This window comes from Lissotriton vulgaris, chromosome 10 (genome assembly GCF_964263255.1).
Source record: "Lissotriton vulgaris chromosome 10, aLisVul1.2, whole genome shotgun sequence".
Classification (NCBI taxonomy): Eukaryota; Metazoa; Chordata; class Amphibia; order Caudata; family Salamandridae; genus Lissotriton; species Lissotriton vulgaris.
The window spans coordinates 928,000,489-928,023,869 of NC_141698.1; the positions used below are offsets into that span (position 1 = coordinate 928,000,489).

At 49.9% G+C, this 23,381-nt stretch overlaps 1 protein-coding gene across 4 annotated transcripts in view; it reads right to left on the bottom strand.

The window, feature by feature from the left end:
- Positions 1 to 23,381, bottom strand: part of GLCCI1 (glucocorticoid induced 1) — a 277,278-nt gene that overhangs the window by 90,867 nt on the left and 163,030 nt on the right. For all 4 annotated transcript variants that reach the window (XM_086941910.1, XM_086941911.1, XM_086941909.1 and 1 more), the window contains exon 5: positions 13,115 to 13,267. In XM_086941910.1, the coding sequence (XP_086798036.1) occupies positions 13,115 to 13,267 (153 nt within the window). The remainder of the gene's footprint in view (positions 1 to 13,114; positions 13,268 to 23,381) is intronic.

The following is a 23,381-nucleotide window of genomic DNA, read 5'->3' on the forward strand; positions in this document are numbered from 1 at the left end:
TGCCTTGTTTTGGGTGGGGGCCCGGCAGGGGGGAGGCGGTTGCCGTCCTTCATTGCTGACAACGAGGGAGAGAGGGTTGGGGGGCCTCTGCTTTTGCCCCGGAAGGTTTTGACACTGTTTGGGGCTTGTTATAGTCCTGGTGGCCTGGGCGACGAGGGCCCACTGCCTCCGCCCAGCCCGCACCTGGCCCATAAGGCCTTCCTACGGTGGCGACCGTAGGATTAGTGGGGGTTCTGGGGTTGATGTACGACGAGGTTTGGATGGGATCTAGATGGTGCAGTTTGGGTCCTGTTCTGGGGTGGGTGGGGGGGGGCTTTGTTGGTTCTTGGGTGGTTTGGTTTTGGTTGGCGAAAATGGCCGCCATCAGCGCTGGGAGGATTGATGCTTTTTCTTTGTGGGGACCCGGATGGGGGGACTGTGCAAGAACAATCTGGGACAATGGCTGATGTTGCTAACTTGAAATGTGTTACTTGGAACGTGAGGGGGCTTCACACCATGTCCAGGCGCCACAAGGTCCATGCTTATTTAGTGCGTAGGGGAGTGCAAATGGCGCTGCTGCAGGAAACGCATCTGAACAAGGCGGAAGGGGCGGCGCTACAGCGTAGATGGCGGGGGCAGGTCTTTTCCACGTCGTACTCTGCTTATGCCAGGGGGGCGCTAATATGGATCAGGGCAGGGGTCCCCTTCCAGGTCACGAGGACAGTGTTGGATCCAGAGGGGCGTTTCGTGGCCATCTCGGGCACTCTAGGAGGGAGGGACCTGAACGTTTGCTGTGTGTACGCTCCTAATGTGGACCAGACTGCCTTCCTTTCCAGGTTATCGGGCTCGTTGGCCCACTTTTTCGCCGGGCCCCTCCTGATGGGGGGAGACTTTAACTCCGTAGTGGATGTGGACATAGACCGCTCGCATCCCCCGCTCCCCGATTCCCCGGTCCGTCGCACGGCTAAGGGTCGTCAGGATTGGCAGACCCGCTGGGGTTTGACGGACATTTGGAGGGCGCATCACCCCGCTTCTAGGGATTATTCATATTTCTCGAGCCTCCATGAGTTGCATGTCAGGCTAGATGGCTTTCTTGGTTCGCCCGAACTGGTTTCGGCAGCGGTCCGATCAGAGTACTTATCGAGGACCATCTCGGACCATAACCCCCTCCTACTGGACGTTCGCTGGTTTCCTGGGACGCCGGCGGTACCCACCTGGAAGATGCGACCCGAGATCCTCGAGGACAGTGTCTTCAAGGCGGACCTGGGGGAGAGAATATCGGATTATTTTGCGTCCAACGGCGGCTCCGCGAGTACTAGGGCGTTCGAATGGGACGCTTTTAAGGTAGTGGTGAGGGGCTACTGTATCTCTAAGAAGGTGGGCATGAGGCGCGTCATCCTGGCTGATTTAGACACAGCGGACCGGGCACTCCGCGAGCTTGAAGTTAGCCGCCCCGGACACCCGGAATTGCAAGCACAAACGGTGGAGGCGAGGGAGAGGGTAGCGGTGGAGGTTGAACGGCTCCGCTGTTTTGATTATAAGGCCTATACGGTCCGGTCTATCGCGGAGGGAGACAGGTCGAGTGCGTTGCTGGCGTGGTTGGCCAACCCTACGCGCCAGTCCCAGACGACGACAAACATGCGGGGGGCAGACGGGACCGAGGTATGCACCCAACCGGAGATTCTTAGTTGCTTCCGGCAGTATTATGAATGTTTATACCGCAGTCGCTCCGCACGTGACCCAGACCGGCTTGATAATTATCTTCGCCCACTGGAGCTCCGCACAGTAGGGCAGGAAGTGGCGAAAACTCTGGGTTCCGATATCGAATTGGGGGAGATCCGCGGGGCCATCAAACGGATGGCGAGGAACAAGACCCCGGGCCTAGATGGCCTACCAGTGGAGTTCTATGCAGCTTACGCTGACCTCTTGGCCCCTCGGTTACTGGTGGTCTACAGGGAGGCGAAGAGGTTGGGACGACTCCCGAGCTCGATGTGTGAAGCGTTGGTGGTTCCTCTCCTCAAACCGGGCCGAGACTCATCCGACCCGGGGTCCTACCGTCCCCTATCAATGTTGACGGTGGACTACAAAATATTGAGCAGCATCTTGGCCTCGAGGCTGCTGGGACATATGAGTTCCCTAGTGCATGAGGACCAGGCCGGCTTCATCCCACGGCGGAACACGACTATGAATATTCGAAGGTTGTTCCGCTTGCTTGGGGAACCATTTGTGGATGCCCCGTCCCCGGTAGTTTTGTCGGTGGACCTGGAGAAGGCTTTTGATAGCCTAGAGTGGGACTACCTCTGCACGGTGTTACGGAGATTCGGCCTCGGGGAGGGATTTGTCAGATGGACCGCGGTCCTTTATGCTTCTGCTTCGGCCAGGGTCCGATCGGGCCCATTGATTTCATCGCGGTATCCGGTGGAACGAGGCACGCGGCAGGGGTGCTCCTTGTCCCCGCTTCTTTTTGCGCTAGCGGTGGAGCCACTGGCGATGCACCTTCGCTCGGGAGCCCACTACACGGGCTTATGGACGGCTGCGGGCCCGCATTATGTCTCGCTATATGCGGACGACCTGTTGCTCTTCCTGGAGGACCCGGTCGATGCTTTGCGGGGAGCGGAATTGGCGCTCACGGAGTTCGGAGTGGTCTCAGGCCTCCGAGTGAATTGGTCTAAGACCTGTCTTTTTCCGGTACGCAGGGGTACCCCCACCCCTGCGCTAAGTAGGGAGATCAGATGGGAGCCCGACTGCTTTAAGTACCTTGGGGTATTCGTTTACCATGACCAACCCGACCTCCTAGATGGGAACATTGCCCGCTGCATTCGAGCACTCCGAGGTTGCATGGACTTTTGGGCCACGCTGCCGCTCTCAGTGGCGGGACGTATCGCCCTGCTCAAAATGGTGGCGCTTCCCCGGTTATTGTATTACTTCCGAACTTTGCCGGTCTGGGTCCCACCGGCCACGTTTCGTCGCTTGCGCTCTATGGTGGTCGGGTTCCTCTGGGGAACGGGCCGGCGGCGGGTGGCCCTCAATACCTTGATGAGGCCGAAGGACGAGGGGGGGCTCGCTGTGCCGGACTTCGAGAAATACTATCTGGCGGCGCAGCTCCAGACCTTCGCCCAGGAGATCGCCAGGGAGTTCAGGGGCCCGGAAGACGGTAGAGGGAAGGGTATGGCCAGGCATGTTCTCTCCTTTATAGCGCTGCGACAACGCTTGGTCCTGCGGGACTTGTCGATGGAGGAGCGGACTATCCGACTGTGTTGGAATCGGGCTCACGCCAGAGGCCAACTAAGGACACCATATGCGCCTGAAATACCGTTGGGGATGCTGACGGCCCTCCCCCACGGAGGGGATTGGTCACGATTGGCGGCCTGGGAGGATTCCGGTTTACAGCTCGTCGGTGACCTGTACGAGGACGGAGCGCTCCTGTCCTTCCAGGATCTCATTGACCGCTTCGGGATCTCCCGGGGCGACTTCTTGCTGCACTCGGCCATTGTGCGAGCGATCCAGGCACACTGGCAGAACGGGCTGGAGGAACCCCACTTGTCTCAGGTGTGCCAGTACGTAATGATGTCGGCGGGCACGGTGAAGGCGGTCACTTGCCTCTACGGCAGGTTGATTGCCGAGGGATTGGCTCCCCTCACCACATTGAGGACCCGCTGGGAGGAGGACATTGGTAGGGAGATCCCGGAGACGACCTGGGCCCAGCTGGTGAGACGTGCCTGGAAGGGCACACGTAGCGCCCGTTTCCAACTGGTCCACTATTATGTTCTCCATAGAGCGTACCTGACCCCGGTGAAGATCAGGCGTTATTTTGCCACGGCTTCAGCGGAATGCCCTAGATGCCCGGCTCAGGAGGCGGACCTCCTACACATGTTATGGGCCTGTCCAGGACTGACGTCCTACTGGCAGGAGGTAGCGACGACTCTGGAGGAGGTGACGGGGAGGCGCTTATCATTCGATGCGGCGGTGGGGCTCTTACACTGGTTCCCCCATACCCCCCGGAATAAAATTTCCAGTAAATTTATCGACCTGGGGCTCCTCCTTGCTAAGCGAGAGGTGACCAGGAACTGGAAGGCACGAGCTGGTCCGACAGGCAGCAGATGGCACAGTGAACTTTTGAAATGGGCGGCGGGGGAGAGCGCGCTGAGGTATCAGCTGGCTTGGAGGCAGGGTAATGAGAAGGCGCAGGAGGCCGCGCTGGAGTGGGAAATGCTGGTGCAGGCCCTCAGGGATTATTGTGCCCCCAGCGACTCCGAAAGTGAAGAAGCGACTCGCCCCGAGTCCCGATGAACGTCAGCACTGACAGTCCTATTACCTTCCCCGTGGGTCAAATAGTAGATCCTATGTTGATAAGCTCCCTGGCGCTGGGTGGGGGGGGGGGGGGGGGGGGTTCACAGTTAGTAGGTATTTTGAGGGGGGGGTTTATTTTGGGGGTTTGGGTTTGTTTGGAAAAGCAGATGACGGACAGTGTATTATCCGGACCAGCTCCAACATCCTACTGACCCCTGTTGCATTTCGCCGCCCGACCCCAGGGTTGTGGGCCGGTTGGCTGTGTACAGACTTTACGAAGGGGGGCCAGAGGGCTTTATTCTGCATATGTTGCTTATAATACAATGCTGGTCGCTACTGTACTGATTTACTGATTCCTGCAATAAAAATATATTTAAAAAATAAAACTGAATAACTCTCGACCATAGAAACAGAAAGAAGCCACACATTCAGCTCGAATTACCTTCACAGGCACGACAACCTATTCTGGCGTTGACAAGGTAGTTAATGCAGCAAGAGCTATTACAAATTGGGAATACAACTTGCTTGGTGTACTTTTATACATGTACATACGGATTGATAAACTTGTTAACATACACATATTTGTGTAGGCATACTTATAACTGCCTTATCCAGCATCCAAACTTGTAGAGTTACCACCGTTCCTAGTGAAGAATACCGGCCATCCGTTAATGTTTTAAGATTCTGCTAATGCCCGGACATGCTTCTTAAGTAAAACTTTAAATTAAATTGTCCGTATTCGTTTTTGACATTACCTTTCTGTCTTTGCTGTAGAACACATTTTAAAGTATTTTCTTCTAATATTTGCTAGTTAAAGGTTAAAGTGTGTACTGATAAGGGGGAAAATGTCTGCTACTGGTGTTTTTTCTCATTTTTGTACCAACTGGCACATTAATGGTCATGTCGTGATAAAACCGGCCAGGTGGCAACCTTACATGTTTTTATTGTTATTGCATTTGTATTGGCATAGCCAATAGGTCTCGCCTTTGGGACCTTATAAGTATTTAGTTATACAGCATAATATCCTTGGTGCAACAACATCAACTGTTGCATGGCTAAACACTTACACGGTCCCAAAGGCGAGATCTATTGGCTATGCCAATGCTTGTTTTTATTTAGGTGCGATATTGAACAAAGAGAAAAAGGGAGGAAAGGAGACCTGAATGCAAAAAGAGGAATAGAGGAACATGGAAGGCCTGAACGCCATCATAGTAAGGATGGGGTCGTACTGAACAAAATGAGATGAGCAAATATGAGACAATGCACAGATGAAGCAAGTGACTTACCTGTAACTACTATTCTCCACCCTTTTGGTAATCTTCAGACATCAGTATTCTCTTAACAAGGCTCATAGGGTCAAAGATACTTGCACTTTAGAGGGCAATCAGCCAGACACAAAAGGCAGCCATTAGTAAAGAAAACACTCAGCACCACACCTCAGATTTCATAGCACATGTAGCATGAGCGAGCCTGAGATGATGACTGGGCTGCATCATGGACTATGGAAAAAACAGCAACGCTGGAGATGGAAATTGTACCTACTTGAAATCCTAGTTGTGCATCGTAGGAATCTTAACGGAAGTCACGAGCGCAGAATATTCCATGTATTTGTATGTGGAGTATATTTTTAAAAAGTCAAATCTAGCATTTCGGTACGCAGTTGCAACCAGTATAACATGTTTGACTAGTCTCTTTTCCCTAATTTACAACGGTACTCAAAAGACAGCATTGTAGCACAGACGACTCACAACCGCATAAATTTAAGAGTGCAAAGAGAAGCTGAAAACATGGAATGCTCTTTTAAGGAGCAAATAGGTTCCATATCACTGTGAGCAATGTACTGATAACCGCAATTCTTTTTGAGGAACGTATACTATATACCATATTGACTGAATAACTGCACTTTGCTGTAGTACAGACTGTGGAGGAGAGAGGGCTGTTTATGGCTTCAAACAATATTCCTACGATGCAGAACCAGGATTACAAGTAACACTTCCTAGTGCATCGTAGGATCTTTATTGATGGTCATGGACATAGAATAGTACGTTTATCCAGTCCACAGTCTCTTGATTAAAACCGATATTGATAGGGAGTCCACTACTGCCAGCCAAGGAGATTTTCAAAAAAGGGGTTTTTAAGTTAACCTTAAGTTTGAAATGCAAGACAGTAAACATCTCCAGATAGGTTGTTTGGATGTGGCTAGACCAGTAAGAAATGGATCATCATTAACAAAAAGTTGGTTAGGTTTTCTTAACTTTTAATGTTGTCCAGATAGAATTGAAATACTGCTCTTCCATCTAAGGAAAGCAAAGATTTCTCTTCTGAGAAGGAAGGATTACTAAAGAAACCAGCCACAACTAATCTAGGAGAAAACTAGAAAAAAACCTTTGGAAGTAAAATATTAAATAAAAGAAGAGGGATGATTTCTCCTAACCACTCTATTGGTGTGGAAAACTGAAAGGCTATGCAGCAGGCAGGCAGAGTCTGTAGATCACTTACTCTTAAGGACTGATGTAATGGCCACTAGACTAGATCTTTTCTATGAGAGATGCGGTAATGTTGACCTATGAATAGGCTCGAATGAGAGGAGCCATCAATTTAAAAAGAACCAAACTGAGTTACCAGGAAGGGGAAGGCTACCTTGCAAGAGGGTATGTTTTCTTTGTCCCTTCCAGTAAGTCTTTAATGTTAGGGATTGTGAAAAAAGATCTTTGTAAAGAGCATTTTTTTAACAGCTGTAATGTCTGCTAAATGCAAAAAGAACAATTGATGGATGGAATGTTGAACAATGTTAAACACTCATCCACCGTACAGAGACCTGGGTCTAAATCCCTTGTTGTTAGCTTATCACACCACCCCAGTTTGGATCCAGCCATTTGCAAATCAGTCTTAACCCTGCTCCTCATGGCAACAGGCTAGCCTGAACTGCCAGGCCAGGCCCTCACTGTACCAGAAACAAGAATCCTAGGACCGGTTTCGAAGTATCAGCCCTAATCAGCCAGGATAGCTTGAATCCAGTGGCATGAGGAGCAAGGGACCCATGTCTGGGCATACTCGTCCCACTCGAGGTGACCAATGCAAAATGAACAATTGATGGACTTAATGCTGAACAATGTCAAACACTCACCCCCAGCATGAAGATCTGGGCCTAAATCCTTGTTTTTTTGCTCACCACGCCACCCCGCCACCCCAGTGTGGGCCCAGCCATACACAAATCCGTTTTGACCCTGCTCTTCAACAAACAGTCCAGCCCGAAGCGCCATGCATGGTCCTCCCTGGACCAGAAACAAGCATTTAGGCCCAGATTTCTGTACTGGGGGTGAAAGTGTGAAATTGTTCAGCATTTCATCAATCAATTTTATTTTTGGCATTTGTTCCCCTAAGTGGGAGGGACTGCCCAGGTGTGGGTTTCATGTTCATTATGCACAGGAGTCAAGCTAGCCTGGCTGATAAGGGGTGATACCCCAAAACCAGTCCCAAGATGCTTTTTTCCAGTCCAGGGAGAACCTAGCCGGGCCATTCGGGCTGGACTGCTCCCATGGGGAGCACAGTCATGGCTTATTTGCATATGGCTGGACCAAAACTGGAATGACATGGTGAGCAAAACAAGAAGATGGTTTTAGGCCTAGATCTCTGTATTGGGGCTAAATGTTTGACCTTGTTCAGCATTCCGTCCATCAATCGTTCTTTTCGTAATAGATAGAAGAATATTGCAGCCCTACTGAGCAAGATGGATAAGATACAATATAATCATGTCTTCTTGAATTGTGGTCATGACATTGGCACCATAAACAGAACTTTTTCTATTTCAAGGAAGACAAAATATTCGCTTATTTTACAAAAGCAATAAAAGCCAGGCGTAGAAGTAGATGCCTGTATTGAAAAACATCAAGCGGCATATTGCCGAATTGAAGAAAGTTAACATTGGGATGGTAATTTTGGCTATATATTTGTTTTTTTAAATTTAGAGTTTTATATAGCGTGAACTAGACCTGAGACATCGGGTATTAGAGAGCTTTACATGAGCACAAGTTTCGTTACAGAAGAACACATTCATTTTTTGTTAGGCACAGGGAGATAAAGTGATTTAGCCAGAATCACAGGATATTGAGCATCGCTGCCACGTCTCGAACCCTGTTCCCCAGCTTCGAGGTCGACCGCTCTAGCCGTAAGGCTATATCCTCTTTGCATTGCGGAGAACGGTCCTGGTTTGGACGAATGCCTCTTGTGTGGATGTACTCATACTTGAATGATGCCTGGAAATAGCCACTCTCCAAGACACTTTGGAAGTTTCATCAGAAAGGTCATGATTACTGGGAGAAAAGCATAGAAAAATATATTTATCCAATCTATCAACATAGCATTGCACTGAGAACTTTGTTTCCAAACTCTGGAGGTGAAGGTGGGCATTTTGCGTGTAGAGATATTGCAAACAGGTCTATTTGTGGGCATACCGAACCTAAGATATCTCGAAGAAGGTTGTTGAGAACTCACTTGTGGAATTCTATGAAAAACATGCTTAGCACGGCTACTAGGGAGTTCTGAAAACCGCTGTCGCAGTATAAGCACGTGGGCAGGCAGTGGCCCATTCTCACGGGGCAGAGAAGAATAGGACAGCGTGTCCTGATGAGCCTCCTGGCCCGCCGAAGGGAGGTGCGATGTGTGGTGCAACGTTGACAATGGGAACTACTGTTGCACTATAAGGACTTGGGCAGGTGGTGGCCCCTCCTCACGAGGCAGAGCAGTAGGGGACGGCGAGTCCTGTCGAGCCTCCTGGGCCACTGAAGCAAAGTGCAAAGCATCCTGTGCAGCGGGAATCGTTGTCATGCTACAAGTGCGCGGGAAGCGGTGGCCCCTCCTCACGGGACAGAGGAGTATGGGACAGTGAGTCCTGACAAGCCTCTTTGCTTGCCAAAGCAAAGAGTGATGTGTGGTGCAACTCTGGGAATAGTAAAAATGTAAGGAATCTGCAGCTTGAAGTCTCTATAGACAAATAGAGCACAGACCCTGGAGCTTTGGCTTTGCGACATTAGGCAACAATGAGCGGTGATCCAAGAATGACACTAGAGAACATGTTCGAGCAAAAGGCTTAGAACAGACATTAGCCTGATGTAAGGCTAAGATGTCTTTACTACTTTTCCCTATAATGGAGATAATAGCCTGGAAGGAAGTCATTTAGTTCCTTCTTACAACAACTGAATAGACTACCTTCTTCTTTTGAGTTGTGGAACGAACTAGCAGTTCGGAAATTAACCCCTATCTGTGACACATTACTGAATGTAGCTGCTAACATAGACAAAGTTTGTAAAGTTGTCCAACTTCTCCTTCTGGCGATCGTGTGGAGTGGTACATGGGCGAAGTAGTTTATGTGGTATTGTCTCTAGGCTTCTTGAGCGACTGCAAAGTCTACCATGTGATGGTCTGCAGGATAAGCTGAGCAACTGTCTAGCACTACTTTTTTTTTTTTAAACAATCAAACAATGCTGTCAAAGCTGGCACAGATAAAGAAGCATGCATGGTTTTCACTCCTTGGGTAATGTTGCCATTGATTGCATTACCTTCGTTCCTGGTGCTTGAAGATCATTGAAAAAGGAATCGGTATCTATGACAGTCCCTGAAGATGAAAGTGTCAGGATGCTCTCCCTCAATGCGTGATAACATGCAAAGTTGACTGCAGGAGAATCAGCATGAAGGGGTGAGTGATCCTGTCAAGGAAGCCACATCAACGTCCCATTTATTGCCATGACTGATCTTCCGCCTTCTCCTTTGCCCTCCACTGACTCCACCTCAACTTGATGGTCTCAGAGTCCTGTGAAAAGAGGATACTGGCTGTGAGAATAGAGGTGGAGACTGATGTGACAAATCTGGATGGGATGCGGGCTGAGGTTGCAACAAAGGTCGCTATGGCAGAAATCTTGAAATGTAGCCAGACATTACACAACAGATGTCATGTATGAGGTCCACACAAACGGATAGCACCGGAGAGCCACCATAATGTTCTTCTTGGTAATCGTTGTTCTGCAACTTTCACATGGCATGGAACCTTGTACTTCGCTGTAGTTGTAGGGAAAGCAAGGTTATTGATAATAATAGCAAGCAATGATATTGTCAAAGGTGTCTCAGCTCTGATAAAACCCCGTGGAAGTATTAGAATAAGTCCATCTAGGTCCGAGTTGAAGGCATGGGCCTGGTGACACACTGGATGGAATGGCACCTTTTTTCAGGGAGCATATTTGTGCTTTTCTAGAACCACTGGAGTAAGCCACGTGTTTTCTTCTGTTTACCCATCACTCATTCTACTAAAACGCATTCAGTGACAGATGTCACAATCTGATATATACGTGTGCAGAAGAAGGTATTTTCATTCTTCCAGGACTTTCTCCCATCGGAAGGGACATCAAAGATATCTGGTCTCAAGATGGAAGACATCACTAAGGAAGGCTCCAGTGAAAGAAGCAAGGATATTAATTTTGCCTTTGCAACTAAAGTTTATGAAAATTCGTTATGGAAATCCAATTTAACATCTCAAAGTATTTTTCTGAAGAAACTTGAAAGAAAGACATAGTTGGTTGTCAAGGTACACCTCATTTACAGATTGGACAAATATGTGCATTTGGGCACTGTGACAGTGTACTGTATATAGGAGGAACCTAGTCTTAAAGTTTCACAAGTAAAATCTTCTCACACAAACGAAATGAAGGTTTAATTACACAAAGGTTAGAAGGGTTGGTTGGGACTAAGGAGAAGAGGGAAAATAGATTTTAAAAGGTTTTTTTCGATTAACCGGGTGAATTAAACTTATTTTCTCTTTGCGGCAATGCAACTGATTTAACTGTGCTGATTAAAAATGATCAATTTACCTTCTGACAGAGGCACAGCAGTCGTGAAATGCTAAAGGGTCATATGTTTGATACAATCGGAATACTTAAAAAAAACACGCTTAAATAAATACAAGTAACACTGAGCAGTAAAATTTATTGAAACAGTGAATAAATCAATATAATAAAATGATTTCATTATTTCACTCAAGTGCATGAACGAAATTGGGAGAACACTATTAACGTGAATGCTAATAAGGGAAGAAAGGTTGGAACCCTTCCGGATTGTGCCAAAACAATATCAATAATCAAGTTAATGTTATCAAACAAGTGAAACACTGGGAATGCACACCTCCATGACAATTCAACAGTGCAGTCCTCCGGTGCACTAGGTAGTTATAAAGAAGATCTCTTCAGCTTCTCACTGCCTGTCCATTTGGTGTATAGATGTGATGAATTGCTACCAGATTACAGATTACATAAACGTGCCTCCAAATATTATACAATTTTCTTCAAAGTCGCCAAGAGCTCAGCGGGTCATATGAGGACTGGGGAATAACTGGGTAATTTGGAGGCAGAGATACTTTATGTTTATAAATATTAATGAAGATCGCATGCTAAAGCAAGATATACTTACAAAAGCTGGCATACTTCATAGCACCAATAAACCGGCAAATCAACTACGTTCAAGCTACTAACCAGAAAGGCCCTGTGAGCCTAAGGTTTTGATGCTGAGAAGACAGCTCCCATAAACATCTATGGTTGGTTGTACCGTTCACAGTGAGAATAGGATGCAAGTAGGCAGAATTGAGACCTTGAGAAGTGGCTTCATACAGTTACCAGACGTTGCAGAGTTAAGTTAAGGGCCTCCTTGCCAGGCTCTTAGAGCCAGTAGGATCACAGGACATGATGGATGGAAATCAAATAAGTCAGACAACCATCTTTCAAAAAGACAAAATGGATTAGAAATGAAAAAGCATTCCAGATACAATCTAGAAAAAACTGTAATTGCTAGGAAAATAAACATCTTAAAAGAACTGTGTCTAAACTTCGGTGGACAAGAAACTGAGTAAATGTACGAGAAGTGAAGATGTGTGATGGCTGTAGACTAGGTAAGATCAGAAAAAAAGGGGGGAGTTAGAGGTATGCGCTAGGTCCACCTTCCTAGTACAATAGTAGACCTATAAAACCCGAGATGTCGGGTATTGAACCTAGCAAAAACGGAAAGTATTTTCGCTCAATCTGAGTCGGAAAATCAGCAGGAAAGAAAACTTTCTTTCTTGAGTCTCCTCACACACCAGTGTTTCCCGCTGGTGACATGCTTCATCATAGTGGCCATCTCAGTCTGCTGCGAACTGAGGCATGCTGCGACTTGTAAAATTACGTAGGAGCACTTTTGTGAGGACTATGTGTGGTGCAGTGGTGTTGTGTCGTCTTTGATCGGAGCTGTTTCATGGTTCTTGCCAATTGTGGAATTGTGCCCTTTGTCTACGGGTAGTGAAGGGGTTTGATCACTGGGGATCCATTGGTCTGCACTGAATCCAGTTGCTCGCAGGCTGAGTCAACCGTTTCCTGCACATTGCTGGGCTCCTTGAGTGTGAGAGTGTAATCGAGGGGCTATCCGTTTAATCTTATGGAACTGCCCTCTTGAATGAAACATGGGTCGTAGCTATGGGATGGTTTGTCCTGGGCTACGTGCACTTGCCAGCGCTTTGAGGTGGTGCCCTGGTCGGTAAGCTGGCCTGCATTTCAACAAATGGTCTGTGAATACCAACATTTAATGCGCTAAACAAATTAACCCACCGGACCTCTTGAAGATATCATTTCTGCCATCCACCCTTCCTTCAAAGATTTGCATAGTCAGAGTGAATGTCAATGTTTTCAGGGTTTGACATATAATACAAAAGGAACCGAGATTATGAGCTCGTTGATAATAAAACATGTTTATGAAAGACAAGTTTTCAATCAAATGCATTGAATATTTTCTTGGGCCTTCGGGCATATTACACATTTGAAAAATAAATTACCTTAGCTGCTGCTTCTTTTTCATTGCTTTCCTTAATAAAGACGGTTTCTAACTCGGGGCTTATTCCTTCAACATTACAGGAGACTCGTGATACTGTTGATTTTGGCACTGACATGTTAGATAATTGCACAGCAACCGATCTTGATGTAGAAGCCTATAACAACAAATGTAATAGAAGTGGATAAAATACAGCAATAGCAGACTACAAGGTCTATTCATGTCTTCCAGCCCATTAAAAAATGATAAAGGAGGGGTGACATTTTTAAGTAAGGTACAACCTGCAATTATATTAAAAAAAAAAAATACCTGAAACACAAAGTGGCGTCAATATTCAAACTCACAGTACCATGCCCTTGTTTTCCCCTTCTTCAAAGCCTAGTTGGGACCAACAATTGGCATGGAAAAAGCCAGTTAGGGCAGCAAGAAAATAATTTTGACGCTTGTATTGTAAGAACATGTCCCCTCTACCCCCATGCACCTTATGAAAATATGGTACTGTCCTAAAAAATACAATTGCAGAAAGTTATTAACCAAGCGTGCACCGAATGTGACAATCATGTGCTAGTGAGAAATGCATGCTGTAGGTCACGTCCTGAAGAGGAGAACAAACTCAAAAGTTCCACAATACCATAACAAACTTCTGTTGCTTGGGCATCTTTTTATCAAGAAGGGCCCCGGGAGTAAGAGAGGGTGTGAGCGGTGGCGAGGATGAAAGGGACACCTTTGTCCGAGCAGCTGGCGTCCACATGTAGATCAGAAGAGCTGCCTCGGATGTAGTCTTTCCTCCAATTAGTGCCAGTGGGTCCCATCCTAGGAGGGGAAAGAGCGTGGCTGCCTTGATATTGGGATCTTTGACCCCCTCCCAAACTCCTTTCAACGTTAAAGGCCCAAAGGCAGCGGGTGGGTGGATCCCTGCATGAGGTGTGCCAAGGATGGGGCCAAAGATGCACCACCCGGGAGGCCTATTCCAAAGGGAAGGTCGAAGAAGAGCAGCCCTTACCAACACAAATCACAGAAGGCAATAACCGCCTAGGTGGGGAGTACAGTGCAGCACAGGCAACAGATGTCAGCACCAGGCAGAGATGAGGAACCAAATATGGAAACAACAGCAGCGGCAGGGTCGCACGAGGCACATCTTCTGAGATGGCTGGTAGGCACAAGCCACTGCGAAGTGACAGCATACCCCCCAAACCCAGGGTTGTTTTTCAGACTGAAGGCGCTCCCTAGAGGTTCTACCTGTACTTCAGACATAGCAGGATGTGGTGGTATGTCTGACATCGCTCATGCAAGTGGCGGAGGAAGAGGACCCCACACGAGCGGCCCGCGACAGAGAAGGCATGGAGACACCCAGACAGCAGAGATCCCAGTGCAAACGAGGAGAGGTTTGGGGCGCGCGCTCTCCACGCAGAGTGTGAAGGGAGCAGACAGGGGAAAGCTTTCTGACAGTGACAGGGCGCTCCCTGCCTTAAGACCATCAGAGGGGGAGACAAGGGTGCAGGGCTCTTTGGCACATGGCAAGGACGATGAGGGAAGTCCTGGCAGGGTTGGGGGTAGACAAGCTCAACAGTCAGCTCTGGTATTGGTCCATAAGACAAATGGAAGTGAGTGAAGAGGAGGAGGAGGAGTTGGGCAGGCAAAGGTTCAGTGTGTGCGGCATGGCAGGAGGTTGCAGAGTAGAGAGGGCATCCGTGGAAGAGGCCTCTTTTTTCCAGGCAAAAACTTTAGACATTTACTCTGCCTTAGAGCTGCAGAGATCTTGTATCACTGGGCCCCCTGCCCTGGGAGCTATGGACCATGTCCCTGCAGAAACACCTCCTGTAGGAACCCTAGACTCTTTTCCCCCTCTCTCTCTGGAGGATCTGGACAACCTCCTTAACAAAACTAAATCTGGTTCCCCCTTGGATGTATGTCCACTTAGGATCCTCAAACAGTGCAGAGATATCTTCTTGCCCCCGCTGGTTGATATTATGAATAAAGCCATGAGAGATGGCCTTTTTCTCACCCAATGGAAAAACGCGGTGGTAAAACCCTTACTTAAAAAGGCCTCTTTGGACCCTGCGGTTCTAAAAAATTTCCAGCCCATTTCACTCCTCCCGGCCCCTGCAAAGATGCTTGAAGCACATCTTAATAAGCATCTTGCTGCATATATAGAGAACTCGGGTTGTCTTGACTCCTCCCAACATGGATTCAGGAGGGAACACAGCACCGAGTCTGCCCTCACCATCGTGCTGGATAACATCCGCACACGTGTTGATGGAGGCCAGACCACCCTCCTGATCCTCCTAGATCTGACGGCGGCCTTTGATACCCTTTCTCCCTCAGTATTAACAACTCGGCTGAGGGAGGTTGGGGTTCAGGGGGCAGCCTTAGACCTACTCACTTCTTTTCTCAACCATCGAGTGCAAAGAGTGAAGTTGGGGGAGTATCTATCTCCATCCCTGCCCGTGCAATGTGGGGTCCCTCAGGGATCGGCTCTGAGTCTGACCCTATTCAACATCTATGTGACCCCACTTGCCAGGCTAATTAGATCATATGGGATGGAGATAGTATCATACGCGGACGACACCCAGATCCTCGTCTCTCTCTCCCAATCAGGTGCCCCGACTGCCTCCAACTTTAGATCCTGTATGGAGGCAGTCAGGCAATGGATGATTTACAATTCATTCAAACTGAATGGAGAGAAGACAGAGGTGATGGTGTTTGGAGGGAAAGAGGATGTTTGGTCATCTAGCTGGTGGCCAGACTCATTAGGAGCCTGCCCCACCCCCACCTCCTCTGCTAAAAATCTAGGGGTCATGATTGATCCCGCCCTCAATCTGGATAAACAGGTCAACAGAACCATCTCTACCTGTTGGGGCATCATCCACATCCTCAGGAGGATCAGACACTACCTATCTTTGCAGGCAAGGAAACAGATTACTGTTGCCCTGATTGGCTCCCGGCTGGACTACTGCAATGCGCTGTATGTGGGACTGAGTAAAAGTCTACTGCAGCGCTTGCAGGTAGTCCAGAATGCTGCTGCCAGGTTTGTCCTTGATCTCCCCAAACGGGCCTCAGCCACAGCGGCTAGAAAGCTGTTACACTGGCTTCCTGTGGAGGACCGTATCCGTTTTAAGACTCTGTGCATGACCTATAGGGCATTAGCTAAAAATAGTCCCACTGGTGTAGGATCCATCTTGTCCCGCTACACTCCTGCTAGGAACCTACGCTCCTCGAGCAGACTTCTTCTGTCAGCCCCTCGATTCAGGAGAACTAAATGGGGGGTAGGGCTTTCTCTACCTTGGCGCCCAAATGGTGGAACTCCCTCCCACTGGAATCAAGATCTCTACCCACTCTCCAGGCCTTCAGAAGGGCCCTGAAGACTCATCTCTTCGTGCAGGCTTATATGTAATGGTGACATGCCCTTGCTTATGATATACGTTGTTAGGCGCCTTGATGCCTTCGGGTTATTGTCTGCGCAATATAAATTTTATTCAAATCAAATCAAATCATGATGGATCCACCGCAGAGAGAAGCAGGGCAAGGAGCGAGGGGGATTTACTTCGATATGACAGAGTTTAGTGGGAGAGGATGGGCGATGGAAAGACAGGTGAGAAGGCCAGGGGTGCTAGACATGAGAGCGCCCGCAAGGGAAAAGGCAGGAGTGGGCAACTTAAAGCAGCAGCAAAAGACAACATCGAGGGATAAGCAACCATTGCAAGGGGCGGCACAGTGGGGAGGAACGAAGCCAGGCAAAGGAGAGGCAGAGCAGCTGCACAAAGACTGAGGGTGGGAAGGAGAGGGACAGCGGCAATCAAGAAACAGAGACAGCTGGGGGATCCACAGCAGGCACGGGTGAGAGGGCAGGGCGCATCAGAGACAGGCAGAGGACAAAGGGAAGGTGGTGAAGGGAGAGAGAGTAAACCTTACATAGATGGGAGTTAGGGACATTTCAGGCAGTCATCAATTAACGTTCACGAAAGAAAAGTTATGGGGGAATGAGTGAGTATGTGGGCATTTTTAAACAGACAAGATAAAAGGAAGGGTCAAAAGCAGAGGAACAAATTGGCACTGACGCCGAAGGTGTCTATGAACATAGATAAGTGGACGGTGGTGTTCATTATCTACGCTAACATCATCTGCAAACAAGTCTGAGGCCAGCATAGGAATGTGGAAATACAGCCAGTCAGCTTTGGGGGCATAGCATGTCTGTGGTACGATGAGGAGTTTGGGTCTCTACATAGCGAGAACACTTCCAATACATGGGGTGAATTAGAAAAGCGTTATTGTTGCAATTCATGACCCTAACCAGGCATACAATGAACAGGTTGCGGCTTACTGTACAGCAGTTTCCAGTGCCCCACCTGCTGGAACTATAAGAATGGAGTTTGCTTCAGATATCCATGCAATTCCTACATGGGTGTCAAAAATGCAATGGCTGATGCCCAAAACTACACTATAACGGGCGACAAGGGGTGCAGAGGCCGGGGGATGCAAGAAGGGGTGCCTGGGAAGGGCAGTTACATCAGAGTGGAAGTGCTTTAACGCTGGCTATGGTTGTACCCAAACCGTTTAGTGATGAGATATTTGGAAGAAGGTTTTAAGAAGGGTTTCAGAACACCTTACAACTTACAACTACCAGAGGATGGGTGGTGGATAGGCAATCTCAAATCATGTCAAGGAACATATCATAAAGGGGAAGCTATGGAAATAAATGGAAGGGGCAGGATGAAGGGTCCTTTTACAGCCCTTTCAATGGACAATCTGATTAACTCACTCAGAGTTGGTATCTAAAAAGGGAAAGTGAGGCTACAGACTAATGCACACCTATTATGGCATGAAGGGCTATCAATTAACAACCACATAGATCAAGGACATAGCTCCCTAGCATACGCATGTCTGCAAGAGGTGATAAGGATGGTATGGAAGTGCACGTCGTGACCGGAAGGACGAGTTACTTACCTTCGGTAACGAGACACAGCCTAGCTGCAGATTCCTGAAATATTAATATCCCCAGGCGTCAGACTTGATCCGGAACACTTTCCGCAACACCACCTCTACACGCCGGAGGTGGCTCCGCACGGCTCCACCCTAACGTCGTCCACAGATGTGATGTCAATGGAGCCATATAAGTCCCTCCCGGCGTGCTGACGTCAGTTTTCGGCGGAGAGACTTTTCCGTGCCACAACGCGGAGCCACCAGCAAAAACTGTGAGAGTATAGGAACACTTCCGGGTACAAACTGACCACGACCTCTGCAATAGCTGATGCAGATGCGAGGGGAGAATCCAAAGCTGTTGCGTTGGTCCATCTCCCTGCAATGGATGGACTTCACTGTGGAGCATCGCCCAGGCAACGACCACGCCAACGCAGACGGCCTGTCCCGCTTCTTCCGCCTCGGCGAGGAGAATACCCAAGAAGATGGGTGACTCTCCCTGCCTTCAGCTGGGGGGGACGCATGTTGGACCCGGCCTCGTGGCGTGGTCCCACCCCTCCCGCATGGCGGGTCCCGGACTACCGCTACCCCTGTTCCCCGGCCAAGAGCAGCACCTTCCACGAGTGCCGCCCCTCCGGGCCGCTCCCAGCTCTTCCCCGACGGAACTCGACCTCATCTCCTCGACCCTCTCGGCTGGCCCGGACCCTTTCCCGGACCACCGTCTCCGGCCGAGCCGCCATCTTGGACCCTCGCCTCGTGGCCTCGGCCCGACCCCAGCCTCAGGCCCAGCAAAGCCCCGACATCGAGGCACCACCATCCACCCAGGGGGTAAAGAGACCAATTGACGAGTCAATGGGGGAAGGAGTTTCGATGGTCCCCCATCCGCCTGGTTTCGATCGCCCTCAGCCTCCCTGGGAGCTGGCTCCACCCCCCTGCTGGGTGTCTGGACTCGCACATCCCGGACCCCCCGACGTCCAAGTGCGAGGGTCCGGACATCAAAGGGCTCCAGACCTATAACTGGGGCAGCTCCGGAGCAGGTCGGCAGTTGTATCCTGGAGTCGAGAGACACAGAGACAAACTCATCTTCGTGAACCATCCTTGAAGGCCTGCTGGCGCTGCCGCGGCTCATCTTCGTGAACCATCCTTGAAGGCCTACTGGCGCTGCCGCGGCTCATCTTCGTGAACCATCCTTGAAGGCCTGCTGGCGCTGCCGCGGCTCATCTTCGTGAACCATCCTTGAAGGACTGCTGGCGCTGCCGCGGCTCATCTTCGTGAACCATCTTTGAAGGCCTGCTGGCGCTGAAGCTCAAGAATTGAGAGCTGTGCGTCAGGCATCCCCGTACCAGACCGGTACCAAGACTGTCCCGCTACCCCATTCCCACAGAGACCCCAGTATCCTGTTCCTACTGTATTGTACAATAACCTGCCAAAGAATACTGATAAAAGTGCTAAGAACCTATCTTTGTGTGGCGTCCATCTGTAGGGGGGTGGTTGCTCGTCCGTACGATCTGAGGTGAGGATCCTCGCCAGGAGGCCTCTCCCCCTTGCTCGGCCGACCCTCAGGTTTCCCGTCTAACACACCCCACGATAGCGAACATACCAGGGTGCCCCCACACTACGCGCAAACACTGTATAGTTGTGCCACTCAGCAGCTCCTCCCTTGTGCTATACGTTAGCAGGGCATCGGCAGCGGGAAAACTGTGCCAGAACGGAACAGAACAAGGGGTCCCAATGGACACAGGCTGGCGAAAAGAAGAGCAGCCAACATGGACAAAGAGGAGCACAGCAAAGCTGAGAAATGAAGGCGAGGCTGAGCCTCATGGTAGGGAACCCCTACTGATGCTGCGAAGTACTACGGACAACCGTAGACCCCAACTTTACCTGAAAGCGCAATAGAGCAACGCCAACATGTGGGTCGCATAATAGCAAAAAGAGAGGACAGACTGATCCACAGAAGAACCTCTGTGAGGAACACTCCACAGGAGCGTACCAAGCCTTCCTTGTAGGGAGGCCGCTACATAATAACCAGCAAACACCCCACATGGGGTAAGTCTTAACCCCTGCGAGGGGGGTCCTCTTGGGATAAGGTCGCAGTCAGAGGAGTGAAAAGAAGGCAGAACCAGCCGACCGGCTGTACTGAACAAAGTCAAAGAGGGCGGACCACCCGCCTACACCATCCGGGTACTACGTTAAGAACCCAGTACTCAAGACAAACAAGGCAACATCGCCTTTGCAGAAGAAAGCACCAATACAAGGCAGAAAACTAGCCCGCAAGGCCAGAAAGTCATGGTAGACCAGACATGAGGCGGGAGACCGCTGAATCAGCGTTGCCATCAAAAAGGTCCACACCATTGCATGGTAGATCCCGAACATTGTCTGGGAAACGACTGCCACGCAGCCATGCATGGCGGCGCAAAGCAACCGACCAGGCTAATGCCCTACCCACAGAGTCAGTTGCATCAAGGGACGATCGAAGAGAAAATTGCGCCATTCCCCTGCCATCGAGAAGAAGGTGATGTAATTCAGCCTGGGGCCCTTCTGGTTCATAAGGAAGAAGGAGCTCAACTAAGACCCAAAGGGCAAAGGAAGCATGTGCGAACACGCAAGACGTGTTTAATGCACGGATGCATGCAATGGCAGAGGCAAAAATGTGGCGACCACATGTCTCCAGCCACCGAGATTCCCTAATGGGAGGTAACAACAGTAAAGTGGAGGAAGGCTGAAAGTCAAAAGACGCCTGGACAACCAGACCCTGAGCTCTAGGGTGAAGGGAAAGGCAGAGAGGATCATCCGGGGCCAGACGATGCCGGCGAGCAATGGCCCGATCAACAGGATCACCAGAGGAGGGCTGTGCCCAGGTACCAAGCAGGATGTCAAACAAACACCCCAGTACGGAGCAGCAAAGGCTCCACCTCAACAGCCTCCATGTGGAGGAGATCCAGGAAAGGATCAGAGGGCAGGGAAACCACAGGGGGCTGAAAGCGAAGAATATCTGCTGCCCTGCGAATAGCCCATGCGAAAGCTGAACTAGCCTCAGTCGACATTATGGGGAGCGACAACAAACAGTCGGTAGGAGACGGTTGGAGACTAACCCGTCCAGCAGAGAGAAAAAGTGGAGGAGCCTGAGGTTGATCAGAAGGCCACGGAACGCTAGGTACCTGCACTAAGGGGCATCAAAACGACCTTGGCATCGTTAGTCCAGAGGGACGTCAACCTCCTGTAACAGAGGAGGCGTAGGCGCCGGCATTGACCGACTCCGAGACGGAGTTGTATCGACGTCAAGAACCTCCAGAGGGGACTCTGCCTGGGCGCGGTCCGACGGTGATCCAATCTCTATATGCGGTGAGGAAAGAGGTTCACAGGGCGTCGAACTCGGTGCCGCATCCGACGTCAGCGCGGGGAGCCACGCAGGGCTATGCGGTGACTAGACGGGTGGGCCGGACGGATGACTGGGAGGACCCTCCGGGTTGTGTCCCTTCGATGTTGTATCGACTCCGGAACCGGAGTCAATGCACGCAGCCGACGCCGAGGACGAATCCGCTGGCGAAGACCCGACATGAGTGCCTTCATCTTCGGTGGGCCCCGAAGGCACACCAGGGAGAGGGGGTGCCCAAAGAAAGAGTGGAGGGCCTTTGAATAAGCATTCATTTGGCCCGTTTCGCTCAAACTCCCGGAAAGGGAGGGTATGGGGGAGAAAACAGCTGAGCGCCGGTGCCTGGCAAAGACCGAGAGCAACGGGCCCCAGCATCACGTTTACGGAAGAACGACCTCCGCAACATAGGTTTGTGCTTACCTGTCTCCAAACGACGTCCTAGGGAATTACCTCGTGAGTGGGCCCGATCCAGAGAGGAAGATCTGAGCCGCGAAGGTGTAGGACAGAGCTTTCCAAACTGTGTCCCCCGACACAGTACTGTGTCGCCTGCAAATGGTGGGTGTGTCGCAGGATGACACCAGTATTAAGAGCACTTAGCCCATAAGAGCTGCTAATTAGGAGGCATTCCTTTGAAAGAGTGTCTCGGAGACAGCCTCAGCAGCGTGGACTCCAAGACACTCTGCTCTATGGGGGCCGGGCGATTCACAACAAAGCCCCATTAACAAGTAAATGGTATTTTAAAGACCTGCGAAGTACTCTGTGCGCCTGTGTGTGTGCCCGGGAAGCTGGGGTGTGGTGACAGCTGGGAAGTGTCTGAATGTCAGCTTTGTGTGCGATGGATACGATGACCGCAGAGACCTCAGTGATGAGCCGCACCACTGTGGTAACTCGAGTGCCTTTGTTAAATGAACTAACAGAGCACATTTCAAGAAGTGAGAAGATTCCTGCTGTAATTTACAGCCCGACTACTTCCTTGGTGTATGTACGAATAAGACCCAGGCATTGAAATTTGCATATGTGTATACTAAACATACAAGCAGATGCGATTAATGATTTAGAATGAATTGGATTACACCAGATTTGTCTCTAGTGATACAAATAAATAGATAGAGTTTTTTAAACACCACCGCAAAGTTAGTGCAAGAATGCAAAACTCTTAACGTTATGCAAGAGAAGGTGAATGGACATGTCCTAGGGAAGCCATAAAATAGGGAAGCTGTATTGCTTGCCAGCACGTTTGGAGGAGCTGAGAAATAACAAAATGCATTAAAGGTGACTTTTAATGAGAAAGAGTAATATATGAAAAATGCAATATAATTCAGTATGTTATAGGGCCTAATGTACGGATTTCCCAATTGCAATAAGTGGGTGCAAATTGCATACCGTCTTTTTGCGAATGAAAACGAATTTTGTGAACGATCGAATATAGTAAGAGGAGGTGGGCGAGAGAGGGAGGAGGGCGACAGAGGGGAGAGGGCGACAGAGGGGGGAGGGCGACAGAGGGGAGAGGGCGACAGAGGGGAGAGGGCGACAGAGGGGAGAGGGCGACAGAGGGGAGAGGGCGACAGAGGGGAGAGGGCGACAGAGGGGAGAGGGCGACAGAGGGGAGAGGGCGACAGAGGGGAGAGGGCGACAGAGGGGAGAGGGCGACAGAGGGGAGAGGGCGACAGAGGGGGGAGGGCGACAGAGGGGGGAGGGCGACAGAGGGGGGAGGGCGACAGATGGAGGGAGACAGACAAGAAACAGACAGAGGTAAGGAGACAGACAAGAGACCGAGGTAGGGAGACGGACGAGAGACACAGAGATAGGGAGACAGACAAGAGACAGAGGGAGGGAGACAGAGAGAGAGAGAGAGGGAGAGAGAGAGAGAGAGAGAGAGAGGGAGGGAGACAGAGAAAGGGAGGGAGACAGAGAGAGAGAGGGAGGGAGGGAGACAGAGGGAGGGAGACGGAGAGGTGGACAGAGAGAGAGAGGGAGACAG